Below are 16489 nucleotides of genomic sequence, written 5' to 3' on the forward strand. Positions count from 1 at the left end.
GTACTGGAAATTCATATAGTTAATCCAGTGCACAAACTTAAATACTTGCATTTAATTTGGGATGATATTAAAGACAAGAAGTTCCAACTGCTCTCACAGAACAGTGCAGATATCGGTTGTTATGCATAACTGATTCTGATGTGTTTATGACTGGCCATATATTATGCTATGTTTTGAATGTCACATCAGTAGAAAATGAGCTGTTTAATTTAACCTTCCAAAGATGATGGAAATCAAAGGTCATTTTTGTACACACAACCACAGAAAGATTATTTGTTAACTGATTAATCGTAGTGGCACTATGCAAAACTGAGTAATGAACAACTGTTGTGAAAAGAAATAAATCGCGTTGACAAAATTTGTAAACAAAAGTTTGTTTTAATTTCTCCATATGATCACAAAATGTGTGAAGCTATGATGTTGTACACCATATGGGAAATTTCCAAGAATTGTTTTGAGAGATTTGTGAAACTAAATAATAGTTTCTAGACTCCACTGAGTCAGGAACAATGGTTATTCATTGTTCCAAAGGTGGAAGGCTTGACAACTTAGTGTTACGAAAACAAGCCAACAGACATATTGGTCACAGGTACAGGAAAACTAATATTTATGGAAGATGTAAATGGTGTGAAACAAAGGCGTTCATTCAATCCGAACAAATAATAAGAATTAATGTGACCAGTAAGACATAGTGCAAGCTTCAAACAAGGAGATTAATTGTTGTATCATAAATCGGGAAAAGAGGAACATTTCTCAGTTACAGTTAGACCTACCATTGGAACATGTAACATAACTTTTAGATGACCTAAAGTAGCAGGTCATAAAATAGCAGAAATAGAAGATTATATAACTTTCCAAGAGCAGCATACACTATGTGATCAAAAGTATCCAGACACCTGGCTGAAAATAACTTACAAGCCCCTGGCGCTCTACATCAGTGATGCTGGAATTCAATATGATGTTGGCCCACCCTTAACTTTCACTCTTGCAGGAATACCTTCAGTCAGGTGCTAGAACGTTTCTTGGGGAATGGCAGCCCATTCTTCACGGAGTGCTGCACTGAATAAAGGTATCGATGTCGGTCAGTGAGGCCTGGCACGAAGACGGTATTCCAAAACATCCCAAAAGTGTTCTATAGGATTCAGGCCAGGACTCCGTGCAGGCCAGTCCATTACATGGATGTTATTGTTATGCAACTACTGTGCCACAGGCCGTGCCTTATTAATAGGAGTTCAATAATGTTGAAAGATGCAATCGTCATTCCCAAGCTGCTTAAAACATAAATGTAGGCCTATGCTGTGATAGTGGCATGCAAAACAACAAAGGGTGCAAGCCCCCTCCATGGATAACATGGCCACACCATATAACCACCACCTCCAAATTTTACTGTTGGCACTACACACAGTGGCAGACAAAGTTCACCGGGCACTTGCCATACCCACACCCTGCCATCTGATCACTACATTGGGTACCGTGATTTGTCACTCCACACGTTTTTCCGCTGTTCAGTCATCCAATGTTTACACTCCTTACACCAAAATGCTTGGCATTTACTGGCAAGATGGGTGGCTTATGAGCACCTGCTCTGTGACATTTGCCTGCTTTATTTCATCGTTGATTGTCCTCGGTGTCGATGTACTGTGTTGCTATACTTGCTTAAAAATGCGGGGTGGGGGTGGACGTTCAACACTGACTATTTTAAATGATGTAGCCGACAGGTGCACATTTGCGTTTCACAGTTCTTTACTTTCACTGTTCACCTGTGTAGGGTTGGTGATGACATGTATTTGTAGCAGGTGGCCTCTTCAGTCAAGCAGAGGAAATAGTGAAGAGTGAGATGAAAGTTACATCATGTTTGAACACAATGAGGAAAGAGCCCCATTGTAAGTGAACTGTCATATCGCTGGTTTAGTTGTGGAGTACCTTTGCGGGCAGCCGCGTCTAGAGAGTCGAGTGCGGGACACGGAACTGTTATATTGTGTAGTGTGTAGCTCTGCATGTGAGAGGCATTGTTTGTATGGAATTTGAAGTGATGCTATTACAGTAAAGTGATAAAATAAGCAAATGATTCAGAGGATAGTGCGTCAATAAGTAATTTAAAAATGAGCAGTGCTCCTGCTAATGTATTTGTGTATTCTCTTGTTGCGTGTCGTACCGTACAGTATCAATCATTCACGCCATGTTCGGTCTCCAAGAATGAACTGAATCAGTAATACTATTTACCACAAAAGAGAGCATTTAAGTGCCAGTGTCTTGTAGCAAGCGTGAGAACGTGCGTTCGATCATCGCGTTCCGCATCATAACAATCAGCCATGCCGCGACGGTTACGTGCATCCTCATACAAGTGAGAACTAAAAAAGTAACTTTACAAACAGTGCCATATAATTACTAGTGTCTGGAAGCACTGGTACCATATATCTGTGTATGCGTGACAAGCGTAAGACCTTTCGTGCGATCAATCGGCTTCCACATCGTCAACAATCACCTGCGTCGTGTTGGTTACGTGTCCGCTTGTCCGAATGAAATTGTGGACTGTTAATCAACCATTAATTGGGATAACACTTCTGAATTAGAATGTAAACAGTGCAACCTGCGACTTTCTTTTATCATCTCAGAATATAGTTGTTCATTCCAGACGTTGGTCTGTGTTGTGTTTTTACGTTGAGTGGCTCCGCTAAACCCGCTTGCGTATTTCGACAGATAATTTCAGGCAAGCAAGCAGCAGTGTGGAGCAGAACAGTATGACTGCTGTGCTATTACCAGGTACGTGGTGTGGACAGGGTGCACGGTCAAGCAGTGACAAACAGTATAAAGTACCCCCCCCCCCCCCCCCCCACCATTAGTACTCCAGGCGTGTTACACTGTTACCTGTGCCAGCTCCACACAGAGATCAAAGATAATCCAAGGCACTGCAAAAGTCCCTACTAGGTAGCAAATTACTATTGCGAATCACATAAGGAAAATGTAAACAAGGATCTTATGCACTCTTTCTCCGATTTATTACTGTAATGACGATATGTAAGGTTCTGTGCTGAAGTGTTTATGTACCTGTAATGTGAAGAAAAATAAATAAATAAATAAATAAATAAATAAATATTGATGTGTGTACGAAATGTGAAAAAAAGAGAGAAAAAATATTTTACCTTTGATGTGTATGAGGTGGGACAATAAAATAATGAGACTGATTTTCTTTGCAAGATGTGGCAATCCTGCAGGCTTGCATAGGCACAACATCTTTGACCTTGGTCTATAAGCAGATACTAGTCCAAGCGGCACAGTGATGCAACTGCTCAGTCATGAGTTGTGCTGTAATAAGTTAACATGTCTTTGTGTCTCTCATCACAGAAATGGAACCCCATAATATCGCGCAATGGTACACCATTTCTTTTTGCATTAAATTGGGTGAAAATGGGATGACAACTTACGGTAAGCTTCAGAAGGCTTTTGGAGGGGCGGTTATGTCAAGAGCTCAAGTTTTTCATTAGCATAAAATGTTTAGTGAAGGCAGAACAAATGTTGAAGATGAAGACCACAGTGGACGACCTCACAGACGGATGTCAACTTGGTCAGGTTACGTGAATTCGTACGATCAGATCAAAGATTATCCATCAAAATGATTGCAGAAGAACTGAACATCAGTTAAGAAACAGTTCGTCTAATCATAACTGAATATCTTGCTATGAGAAAGATTTGTGCGAAAATAGTCCCTAAAAATCCCACACCACAACAGCAAGAAACACTGAAAAATATGGCAGCCAATCTGTTAGAGCAAATGGAAATCAATCCAGAATTGTCGAGCTGTGTTATCACTAGTGATGAAAGTTGGTTTTTTCAGTACAATCCAGAGACAAAATGCCAAAGTTCCCAATGGTGCTCAAACACCCAGACCAAAAAAAGCTCACATGCCAAAGATACAAGTGAAATGTGTGCTTGTGTGCTTCTTTGATTCCAAGGGAATCGCTCATAAAGAGTGCATGCTTCCTGGACAAACAGTTAACCAATATTACTACAAAGAAATTTTATGAAGACTTCCTAGAGTTCTTTGCGTCCGTGCCAACATTGCTGACAATTGGATTCTGCATCACAATAATGTGCCATCCCATACTGCTCTGTCAGTACAGCAATTTTTAACCTCAAAATAAATTTCAGTACTACCACAGCCACCTTATTCACCAGATATCACTCTGTGCGACTTTTTTCTATTTCCAAAAGTCAAAACGGCAGTCAAGGGACACAATTTTCAAACAACACAAGATATCCAAAAAGCTGTGCTGAGGGTCTTGGAGGATATCACAGAAGATGAGTTTCAGAATTGTTACCATCAATGGAAGAAGCACTGGAAAAAGTGTGTGCAATCAGGAGGGAACTACTTTGAAGGAGACAACACTAAACTTGACTAAACCAGTAAGCAACATTTTTTTTTTCAGATCAGTCTCATTACCTTATTGTAACACCTCGTATATTATGCATCTGTGATACGAAGAAACAAGTTATTTAGCCAATGATTTAAATTGAGGTTTCAATGTATTTGTGAAATAAAGAGAAAAATGAAAATGTTTTATACTGATGTATACATGATGTGTGCAAAAGGGCAGTGAAAAATTAACTTTGGGAAGTGCAAAATGTAAAAGTGACTAAAGTGATTAACCAAGAATGTATATAATATTTTAGAACCAAACAATGCAAAATCCAGGATACCTTTTAACAATGTTATAAAAAGGGAAGTTGTTGGAAAGACATCTTAGTTTTAAAAATATTATGAAAAAGAAAGTTGCCACTCACCATATAGCGGAGATGCTTAGTGGCAGGCAGCCGCAACAAAAAGATTGTCACAAGTATGGCCTTCGTCAAAAATAGACCAACAAACACACACGCACATGCACGCAATTGCGCACACGCGTGCATATAAATGCAAATCACACAGACATGACTGCAGTCTCTGGTAATTGAAGCCTGGCAATGTATTGATGCCTGGATTCAGTTGCCAGAGACTGCAATCGTGTGTGTGTGTGTGTGTGTGTGTGTGTGTGTGTGTGTGTGTGTGTGTGTGTGTGTGTTGTCTATTTTTGACAAAGACCATACTGGCCGGAAGATAATTTGTGATAGTCTTTTTGGGGGGCTTACCTGCCACTCAGCATCTCCACTATATGGTGAGTGGCAACTTTCTTTTCCATAATATTTTTAGAACTAATATGTCATTCCCACAACAGAAGCCAGATTAAAAATTTGTTCCCACGTAACTGTCACTAAATTTTTCACATAGGGGAGATATATATTGCCAATGTAATAACTTGCACAGTGTGAAGATTGCTGGAAGCAACCAACAACATTCCAAGGTAAAGTACAGATCAGCCAAAAGTGGTAGGTTATTGGAGATCAACAATTACTGCAAATTGCAGACATTCTGGGCAGCTGTCCCAGGGGAGAAATTTCTCTTCAAATAATTACTCTTTAACTCTTTCCACCGCCTAGATGCTGTTGTAGAGCGCTACAGTAGCAGTCCCCACTGACAAAAGGCCACTGGACAGTGCCAAGAGATGTGAAACACAGTTGTTTCTGGCCATGAGAGTAAGGACAGTGATACTAAAGTTGACAATGTAACACTATATAGTTGGTAACTCCTAAAACACAAATATAAATTTCAAACTCTTGGCAGTGTAAAACTGATTATAGGGAAAACCTTCTTAGAGTGGATACTTAAAAAAATTACTTATTACTACCATTATAGGTATGGACTAGGAGGGTAAATGATGCCTACATGATCCACGAGTAGTAAAATAGAATCTTAGAACTACTTTCTGATTTTTATCATGTGTGAACAGAAAGACACAATAGTCACAACAGTCTCTGCTGTTACCTAGTGTGCCTCACATAAATAAATTTGCTACGTCATAAGGGAGTTTTGCAGTGTTTTTCATCTCTGTGTGGAGCTGGCAGAGGTAATCGAGGCTCTTTCCTCACTGTGTTCAAACACAATGGTGCTTTCATCTCACTCTTTACTATTTCCTGTGAAAATGCTTGGCACTACTGCAAACAATCAACGTGCATTCACTAGACGTTTGTCTTTCTGAATTTTCTCCTAACCACTAGGAAACCGCAGATTAACTTGGAACCCCATCTTCCCTCTCTCCTGAATTATAACATGACATTGCTTAAAATACCTCTTGGCAAACCAAATCATTAGCTATGCTGCGAAGAGCACAGAAAGTTGCAGCAAATTTGGTGGAGCATGTACTCCCAATTCTTTTATAGTCACTGCAGTGCTGTAGTTGTCAAAAAAGTATTTTCTACTTACTGTTACACTCAGATAAATAGTTTATTACTTTGAGATGCATTGGGGCTGCGCTCCCTTGGTTCAGCTTTACTTTAGCCTTAAGTTACTTTTGTGTAATATAGGCTGGGGACTGTCTCTATTGTTCATTACCATATACTTGTACTCCATGACAACTGATTTCATTCTTCCAATACTTAGCTCCTGCTGGAGACGAAATAGTACATGATCAGTTAAAAAATCCTGGTCAAGGGATAGCATTCTAGGGTGGAATTACTAAGTTAATATCCCCCTATAGTGTTATAAGGCCTTGACACATTTCTATAGCAAACAAATACCGTATTTTCTCTAAATCAATGGTTAAACACCATTTCTGATATTCTCTATGCACCTTTCTACTAATTTAGTTTGTGTTCTCCTCAATGTCAAATGACTTTGTCATGAGAAAATGCTAACTGAATAGCTTATTATTTATAGACACATTCATACTACAACAGGAATGTTTCCATAACCTTAAGGCAGAGTTCAAGCATATTTTAAATACTGAAGGTGCTACTGCACATCCTTGGCATTACACATCAGTCACTGAAATCTCTCTAGATAGCTATATAAAGTCTGTCAGCTTGAACATAAGCAACTCATTCACACACTAACATTGTAGCCCACAATTTACGAAGGGGAGAGTTATCATAAGCCTTGTTAAAGTCAGTGGAAACCTTGTGGGTCTCCAGATTCCTGGTCAGTCTTTTTTTCCACTAGCTGTTTTACACAAAATACTTTGAAATTTTAAGCATTTTGTTTCACATCTGGAAGTCCTCTGTTACCAAGACAGGTGAAGTGTGATAAGTCTCATAACGTATTAATTACGAAAAACATACAGGAAAATTTGACACTATACAGTTTTGACTGTGAGGAATATTTGCCAAGTTCCATCACACTCCACTTCCGTAGTCAAATACACACTCTAATAGGGGGTGTGCTGAGGTTATCTGTGTGTCTAGCGATGCGTATTGCCAAAGTTTTATTAAAATTGTCTTTATGGTGATGGTGAGGCACACTAGGTAACAACAAAGACTGTTACGACTATCATGTCTTTCTGTTCAGACATGATAAAGAGACATCATAACAGACCTGAAAGTAGTTCTAAGATTCTATTTTACTACTCATGGTGATGGTGAGCCACACTAGGTAACAACAAAGACTGTTACGACTATCATGTCTTTCTGTTCAGACATGATAAAGAGACATCATAACAGACCTGAAAGTAGTTCTAAGATTCTATTTTACTACTCATCGACCACATTTACGCATAGGGATCATTTACCCCCTAGTCCACACTACAATGATGGTAATAATTTTTTTTTTAGTTTTTTAACAGTTGTTAACTTTATATTGTTACATTGTCAACTTTAGCCTTCAGTTCCAAGAAACAGAATACAGTTACATTTTTACACTGGGAATACCTTTCAAGGCCTCTTCAGTTGACCATTTACTATGTAACATATTCAAGTATGTGTAATTGTGCATATAAGTTAACTTAATTTGTAATTAAGTTTTCTAGTCTTTAATTATGCCCCTTTTCTTTCTTTTCTAAAAGATTACCTTATGACAACTTGCTAATGAGGTGAAATCTGTAATTATGCCACTTAGGTGACCTGAGGCTGAAATAATAATAATAATAATAATAATAATAATAATAATAATAATAATAATAATAATAATAATAATAATAATAATAATAATTTATTATTATTATTACTAATAGTATTAATTACACAACAGTCACAGTATTTCCTTACGGCAGTGGGCCTAGTTGGTTCAAAGATTAAAACATTAATACAAGATAGGAACTGTACCATGATCATGTCTTTAACAGTGACCTAATGCAAAACTAGTGACACGTTTAATGGTACTTGACACTGACATTACACATCTACTGTTTACAACAATGAAATAATGTTATCTTTAAAACAGACCTAAAATTATTTTTAGTCAAACTGATGAAGCTTGTTAGTCAAACTGATGAAGCTTGTTAGTCAAACTGATGAAGCTTGTTAGTCAAACTGATGAAGCTTGTTAGTCAAACTGATGAAGCTTGTTAGTCAAACTGATGAAGCTTGTTAGTCAAACTGATGAAGCTTGTTAGTCAAACTGATGAAGCTTGTTAGTCAAACTGATGAAGCTTGTTAGTCAAACTGATGAAGCTTGTTAGTCAAACTGATGAAGCTTGTTAGTCAAACTGATGAAGCTTGTTAGTCAAACTGATGAAGCTTGTTAGTCAAACTGATGAAGCTTGTTAGTCAAACTGATGAAGCTTGTTAGTCAAACTGATGAAGCTTGTTAGTCAAACTGATGAAGCTTGTTAGTCAAACTGATGAAGCTTGTTAGTCAAACTGATGAAGCTTGTTAGTCAAAGTGATGAAGCTTGTTAGTCAAAGTGATGAAGCTTGTTAGTCAAAGTGATGAAGCTTGTTAGTCAAAGTGATGAAGCTTGTTAGTCAAACTGATGAAGCTTGTTAGTCAAACTGATGAAGCTTGTTAGTCAAAGTGATGAAGCTTGTTAGTCAAAGTGATGAAGCTTGTTAGTCAAAGTGATGAAGCTTGTTAGTCAAAGTGATGAAGCTTGTTAGTCAAAGTGATGAAGCTTGTTAGTCAAAGTGATGAAGCTTGTTAGTCAAAGTGATGAAGCTTGTTAGTCAAAGTGATGAAGCTTGTTAGTCAAAGTGATGAAGCTTGTTAGTCAAAGTGATGAAGCTTGTTAATCAAGATTTACAAAATTTGGTCTCTAAGAAAAGCAAGCAACAATTCTTTTTCTGTGCTATTTATTGAGCAATGTAAATACAGCTCTGATTACAGAAAGCAAGTGCTCTTTCCTCGATAAATCTTTTTAAATACATTATTTCTGTCTAAATCTACAATGCACTCAAAAAATACTGGACAATTGTACACAATCATATGCGTGAATCACCTCTGTACTAAAGAATAACTGAAGTAATAATACTAGGAAATGACGCAGATTTCAATGGCTAAAAATTAAATGTGGAGAGTAGACACCAATTTTAGCTCACTAGTAGAGTAAGTCTTGATTGGCTAGCTAATACTACAAGATACTGAGCCATGTTTGTCAGCCATATACAAACTTTCACTGTCAAGTGAGTTATGACTAAATTCTCCTTTCCACAGTTATGATACTAATGTAACATAATACTTCATACCTCAAACAACTAATTAACAGCCATCATGAGTAAAACAGATATTAATGTAAAAAGATCAGCCTTATGCATGAAAAGTTTTAAAGAAAGTAATTTACAAATACATATATTTTATATACATCTTTTTTTACACATTACTGCTGAATTGTCAGGGAAAGCTTTAAAAGCTAGACAAAATTGAGAATGACTGGTACAAGTAGAAATAGCAATTAAGAGAAGAATTTAACCCAAACAGGCTCCTTAAAAGTGGGCAGAGTTCATTGGATCAGGAACAACTAGAGCAGCACATGTTAAATTTCTAGCTATTGGAAGTTTCTAAAATTCTTTCATTGAATAAAGATGAAAAACAGGAAATAAAAGAGTATTTGCAGAGATGTTGAAGTCAAAAGTAACTTTAAACTGTGGCTGTGCTGCTTTTGATGCACAATTAATGGTGGTTAAATGTGGAAAAAACCTGACAGATTTAATTTGTTGTCTGTGTGGATTCATTCTAATACCATCTTGTAAAGCACAGATCTATTTGGGCAATTTGCTCACAATGTGTTGCACAGAGTTGAACGGAAAAACTGGAAAACTGATGTCTCAACCATTTTCCACAATGCCTTGATTTCAAAACATGATATATTAGACTAAAACAAAATGCCCATTCATGTTTAAAAAAAAAATCAAACTGTAAATAAAAGAACATCACACAATTGGATGACGAAACTATGCTCAATAAACAGCAAGATCAAGATAAACATACTGACTAATGTCTGTTCTTAGAGTGCTTTACAAGAAAGAGGAGTCATGCAGAAGCAACTGACTCTAGTAAGATGCACTTAGATTGTTTATACATGAATCATGGTCGAATGGACTTTTATTTAACATGGGCTATGCACCTGCAATCGCACCATTTCACATTTACAAAAGTCCCACAACTTTGATCTCTTTATGGCTTCTTGACAAAATTATGTGTCATATTTTACGGACTCATGCTCTAGTTTTTCCAACATTCAATCTCCTAACAACCATGTAAGCACATTCCCCCATCCAGACACAAATTACAACCTTTCTTTACATTTAGGTTGTTAAGTTCTTTTATAATTATTTTCTTCTTTCAACTTGCATGTCATCTACTCCAATTTGTTCCTTTTCTTTTAACAGACAAAGTTTGAACAAATAAGTATGCACCAGCCAACATCAAACCTTAGTTTGACATAATTTGAAAAATTTTATACTAACATGTCATATCACAGTTACGTCTCTACTAATTACTCTTCCATTTATTGCTCGGATGTTTTTTTTCTTTTAGTGTGCCCAGCACAATGCACCATTAAATTAGAACACATTTAATGGACAGAATTATATAATAATGATGAACATTCCTATTATTTTACAAAGAGAATACTAATATTTATCACAAGAAGTAGGATATTTACCCTTTAATCTGAGAGAGGAAACTTCCTACTAAAAATACAGTCACACACTTTCAGTCACAGCATCAAAAACTATTTGAAAAGTGATCTTATGTATAAAATATTATTTCTGGAATCTGGCCATCTTCAACTGAAGTTCCATTATTGTTCCCAGCAGCATAGGAAAACTGAAATGTAACTTTGCCGCCACTTGGACAGTCAAGCACCAGCTTCCTCAAACCTTTTGTGCCGTAGTGAGATTCTGGACCCTGGAAAATTGAAGTAATTATGGTAAACACATAGAGAAAATACAAAGAAATAGTTCAGATGACAACTATATCAGCAGGTGGAGTTTTTCCGATACTTTGGTAATTCCTGGCAACTACATGGAACTGTCTATGGCTCAAATCAATAACCGAGTGATTGACAGATTGCAGTAGCTGGAGGCAGTGTTACTGGTGTGCAGCCAGCTACATCTTGGAATGGCTCTGAAGATACCTACCAAACAGGCAACCGGATGAACACATTGCACTTGGCTGGCAGTTTGCTGGTGGCTGACCTCTATCACTCTGATGTCAATCACAAAGTTATTTATTACATCCATTAATGTAGCTTTTACACCCATCAACAATATTACAGAGTCACATTTCTGTTTTGCGTCATAGGATGCAAATGTAATGTATCACACACACATCTGTGTAATTTCACTGCCTGGTTTTCCAGAGTGTTTATGTCTTGTTCCCCTGGTGCTTCAATATGACTTAGCCTAAAACTGGATCACTGTTGCTGTCTTCATTATCTGTCAACTGCCTTGGTTCTTCTCACTGAAGACACAAGTAAATCACAGACATAATGTTATCAGCTAGTATCTGTTGACCTTCCTCCATAACAAAATGAAACATTGTGAAACTACTTTAAGGAAGTGCAAGTGTATCCACTTGACAATCAAATTCTACAATATTGTGCCATGAATCTACCTTAATTACCACTTTTTTTCCTTGTCCATGCACCACCACAGCAAAACTGTTTAGGAAATTAATCAGAAAATACATCTGGTTAACAGTATCTATTTGTACAATGTAAAAAGGATAGACTGCTGCACACCATAAAGACAACACATTGCATTTGAGACAGGCACAACAAAGAAGACTGTTACACATTGATCTTATGGCCAAAGCCTTCTTTGGAAAGCAGAACACACCCACACCAACACCCACACACAACTAGGCACACCTCACGCATACATGACCACTATATCCGCTACTCCAACCAGAATGCAACTGCAGCTTGTTGAATAGAAGCAGCAATATGGAGTGGGGTGCAGAGGGGCAGAGATAGCTGGGTATTGAGGGAGGGGGGGGGGGGGGACAGAAAAGGAGGGGAGAAGGGAGCAGGAAAGGAGAGGAGAGGAGAGGAGAGGAGAGGAGAGGAGAGGAGAGGAGCAGAGCAGTGAAACAGACTGGTGGGAGAAATAGCAGAGAACAGTGCACAACAAGGGTGACAGGTACAGACTGCGAGGAGGTGATAAGGGTTTGGAGGGTGTGGTGTCAATATGTTACCATAGGTTGAGGTCAGAATGTACTGTAAGAGTAACTCGTATCTGTGCAGTTCAGGAATGCTGGTGCTTGAGGGGAGGATCCAGATGGCTCAGGTTGTGGAGCAGCCATTCAAATCAAGCATGATATGGTGCCCTCTTGCCCCTCCAACCCAACAACCTCACTCGCAGCCTCCCAACTCTTTGCCTGGGAGCCTTGTTCTGCCACCATCTACTTCCTGCACACACACTGCTAGGCAATGCCGACTCCTCTCCCCCCCCCCCCCCCCCCCCCCTACCTGTACCCCACTATCCCTCCCCTTTCTCTGCCCTATTTAGGACTGCTGCTCCCGTTTGACACAACACAGTTGTATTCTGGCCAGAGCAGAGTGTGTGTGTGTGTGTGTGTGTGTGTGTGTGTGTGTGTGTGTGTGTGTGTGCGCGCCTTTCTACAATGAAATTTTCACTTTGCAACAGTGGGAAAAATCCTTTTATTAACCTGTTCACAGTGACTCAGTATCTGCCGCACCTTCCTACTCATAGTGAATCCTACTGCTGTTGTACCAATTTCCACTGCTGTTATTACCATATATTCCTACGGCCAGATAGATTTATCTTCTTTCCATTTTGCATCACTGTCCCATACTATATCTACACTGAGACTTGGAATTTCCCTTTTCATATTTTCTAGTTTCTTTATGATGTTCAAACTTCTGACATTCCCCACTTCAACTCAAGTTATAATACCCTTTTGTTACTTATTCAATCTTTTTCTCATGATTCCTCCTCCTTGGTAGTCCACTATGGAGATATAAATGGGGGCTTATTCCTAATCTTCATGGCACTTTTGAACTACATGTGACAAGTCTTTTGGATAGACATGATGTCCTTTTAATGCCATGGTTTGCACCATCTTCTATATCCTCACTGATCACTGCTGATTCTTAAACCTTTTAGGGGCAGTTCCTCACCCCTAGGGCATGAGATTGCTCTGAAATTCCATCCCCTCCTCTATGCTCTTGAACAGGGCTGTAGGCAGAACCAGAGTGACTCCTTATACCGTAAGTCTAAGCAATGGCCGAGTTCAAAGGTGGGAACCAGAATGTTTTTAATATTACTCAGAGACACTATCACACAATCAGCATAACAGCTAATTCATCCAAGCTGCTGACAAGAATAATATACACAAGAATGGAAAAGATAATTGAGGATTTGTTACACAACAATCAGTCTAGCTTTAGACAAAGAAAAAGCACCAGACGAGCAGTTCTGACACTGTGCTTGTTAAAGCAAGATCGATGGAAAACTAACACACCGTCATTGGCTTCGTTGAGCTACAAAAACCTTTTGACAGTGTGAAATGATGCAAGATGTTCAAATTCTGAGAGACATGAGAGTAAGCGGTAGGGAGAGACAGATAACATACAACGTGTACTAGAGGCAAGAAGGAACAACAAGACTGGAAGAACAAAGTGTTCAGATTAAAAAGGGGCTGATATAGAAATGGAGTCTTTCGTTCCTACTGATCAGTCTCTACGCTGAAGAAGTTAAGTTGGAAATACAAGAAAGGTTCAACAGTGGGATTAAAATTCACGGTTAAAGGCTATAATAATATAATTCACTAACAACATTGCTATGCTCAGTGAAAGGGGACAAGTACAGAAGCTGTTGAATGAAATGAAAAGTTTAATTAGTGCAGAATATGGATTGAATGTAGACAAGGAAAAGATAAAAGTAGTGAGAAATAGAAGAAACAAGAATAGTGAGAAACTGAACATCAAAATTGGTGATTACGAAGAAGAAGTAGTGAAGGAACTCTGCTAATGTGAAATGAAAATAACACATGACGGATGAAGCAAGGATGACACAAAAGATGGACTACAATGGCATTCCTAGCAAAGAAATGTGTACTGGTACAGAAATAACACTTAATTTGATGGAGAAATTTCTGAGAATGTACATTTGCAGCGTAGAATTGTATGGGTAATAAATCATGGACAGTGAGGACACTGGTACAGAAGAGAATTGAAGCATTTGAGATATGGTGCTACAAAAGAACACTGAAAATTAGGTGGACTGCTAAGATAAGGACTGAAGAGGTCGTTGCAGACTCAGGGAAGAAAGAACCATGTGGAAAATGCTTACAAGAAGAAGGGACAGGATGATACAACATGTGTTAAAGACATTAAAGAAAAGCCTCCGTGATACTAGAGGGAGCTGGAGAAGGTTAAAAACTGGAGGTGAAAGAGACAGAGAGAGAGAGAGAGAGAGAGAGAGAGAGAGAGAGAGAGAGAGAGAGAGAGAGAGAGGGGGGGGGGGGGGATAAATCCAGCAAATAACTGAGGAGGTAGGGTGCAACTGCTACTTGGAGGTGAAGAGGTTAGCACATTAAAGAAATTCGTGGCACGCCAGAAATGTGACTTGGTACCTCACTGTTCCTACATTTCTGTATGATGATCATCCGGATCATAAACCCTGCACCCATATCAATCAGTCTCACATCTACATCTATGTAATTACTCTGCTATTCACAATAAAGTGCCTGGCAGAGGTTTCAATGAACCACCTTCAAGATGCCTCTCTACCGTTCCACTCATGAATGGCGCGCAGGAAAAATGAGCACTTTTCTCTGTGCAAGCCCTGATTTCTTTTATTTTATCGTAATCACCATTTCTCCCTATGTAGGTGGGTGCCAACAGAATGTTTTCGCAACTGAAGGAGAAAATTGGTGATTGAAATTTCATTCATTTGCTGTCCTGCAATGATTTCCATACGGCAAACAGGCATTTTCTTCTTAGGTGATGATGGAACTCAAGTTCCAGCATTTCCTCTTCATTTATGCCTGACTACAGTGCAATGCTGGTTCTTCGTTTTCAGTCAGGATGACCAAAGTGAAGTATTTTGTCATTGTTAGACAATGTCTCTAGGACAGGCTGTTCCAACACCCACGCCTGCCCCTCAACACACCTGCAGACAGCAGCAGATAATTTAGGCTAACTGCTAGACAACCCAATTGCATGTGTTCTATACATGTGCAATTTGTTTGGTCACCCCTACCAAAATTGCACAACCAGTGTTGTATGGCCTCGAATGCTATGGCCCAGCTGCAAGACTGCCCACACATCAGCAGTTTGCACTCTCCTGCAGCCAATTCCTGGTGGTGTGTGGAGACAGCAGTTATTGATGACCCATATTTGCCAGAACCCCACCTACTTACTTCCCACACATTTATAGTGTCAATGGCATGATTCAGAGTATCTAAAAACACTTGCCATGACTTTCTTTCTTTCTCAAATTGTTATTCATGAACTGCTCTTAATGCTTAACACTTTGGAGACCAGCCACTTAGAGGAATATTGGGCCTATGAAATTGGTCATTTATGCCATTTGTAAGAGGGTGTTTTATCAAATATCCTGGTTCGCTATGGGTATTTGTACCGGATAAAGATGATCATGAGTGTGGATATTTGATAAGCGGTGTACAAGGAAAAAGCAGATACTATGCAACCTCGTCTAGGTGCACTGTAACAACAAGGGCAGCAGCAAGCAGCTGTGTGATGCATGGCATTCACTTATTGCACAGGTCTATACATATGCTTTGGCACTTCAATTTGTCAGTGTCGTCAACAGCTCAGAGTAAGAGGGCCATTGACATTGTCAATGGGGACCCAAAACAAATGAACCACATTTATGTTATAAGGAGCTTTGGTGTTCAGCCTAAGTGTCAGACGTTGTAAGTCAGAATGTGCTATTCTGCATGTCAATCATTGGGCTCTGTCATTGTGAGTTTTGAGGACTTTAAATACATAGAAATGGAAATGAAGGTTCAGAGTTTATTTAGTAGTAGTCATGATCTAACATTTCATCACCACCCACCAACTACAGAAGAAAAGAGAGTTTGTACACAGTGGGGGGGGGGGGGGGGGGGGGGGGGGGGACAGAGTAGCTGGACCACCAGAACAATTTCTAAAGATGATCATTCATCAGCAACCTTTATAACAGATAACTGACAGATCTTACACCATGAAAATATATGAAGCACAGACACCAGCTGATGTATGCCACTGCAAACCCA

The 16489-nt window shown here is 38.9% G+C and overlaps 1 protein-coding gene across 2 annotated transcripts in view; it reads right to left on the reverse strand.

Annotated features, from left to right (window-relative positions):
* Positions 1-9076: 9076 nt before the first annotated feature.
* Positions 9077-16489, reverse strand: part of LOC126281414 (BTB/POZ domain-containing protein 2-like) — a 74492-nt gene continuing 67079 nt past the window's right edge. For both annotated transcript variants that reach the window (XM_049980350.1, XM_049980351.1), the window contains exon 7: positions 9077-11149. In XM_049980350.1, coding sequence (XP_049836307.1) covers positions 10991-11149 — 159 coding nt within the window. In that variant the 3' untranslated portion in view covers positions 9077-10990. The remainder of the gene's footprint in view (positions 11150-16489) is intronic.

Source organism: Schistocerca gregaria, chromosome 7, assembly GCF_023897955.1.
Source record: "Schistocerca gregaria isolate iqSchGreg1 chromosome 7, iqSchGreg1.2, whole genome shotgun sequence".
NCBI classification, from domain to species: domain Eukaryota; kingdom Metazoa; phylum Arthropoda; class Insecta; order Orthoptera; family Acrididae; genus Schistocerca; species Schistocerca gregaria.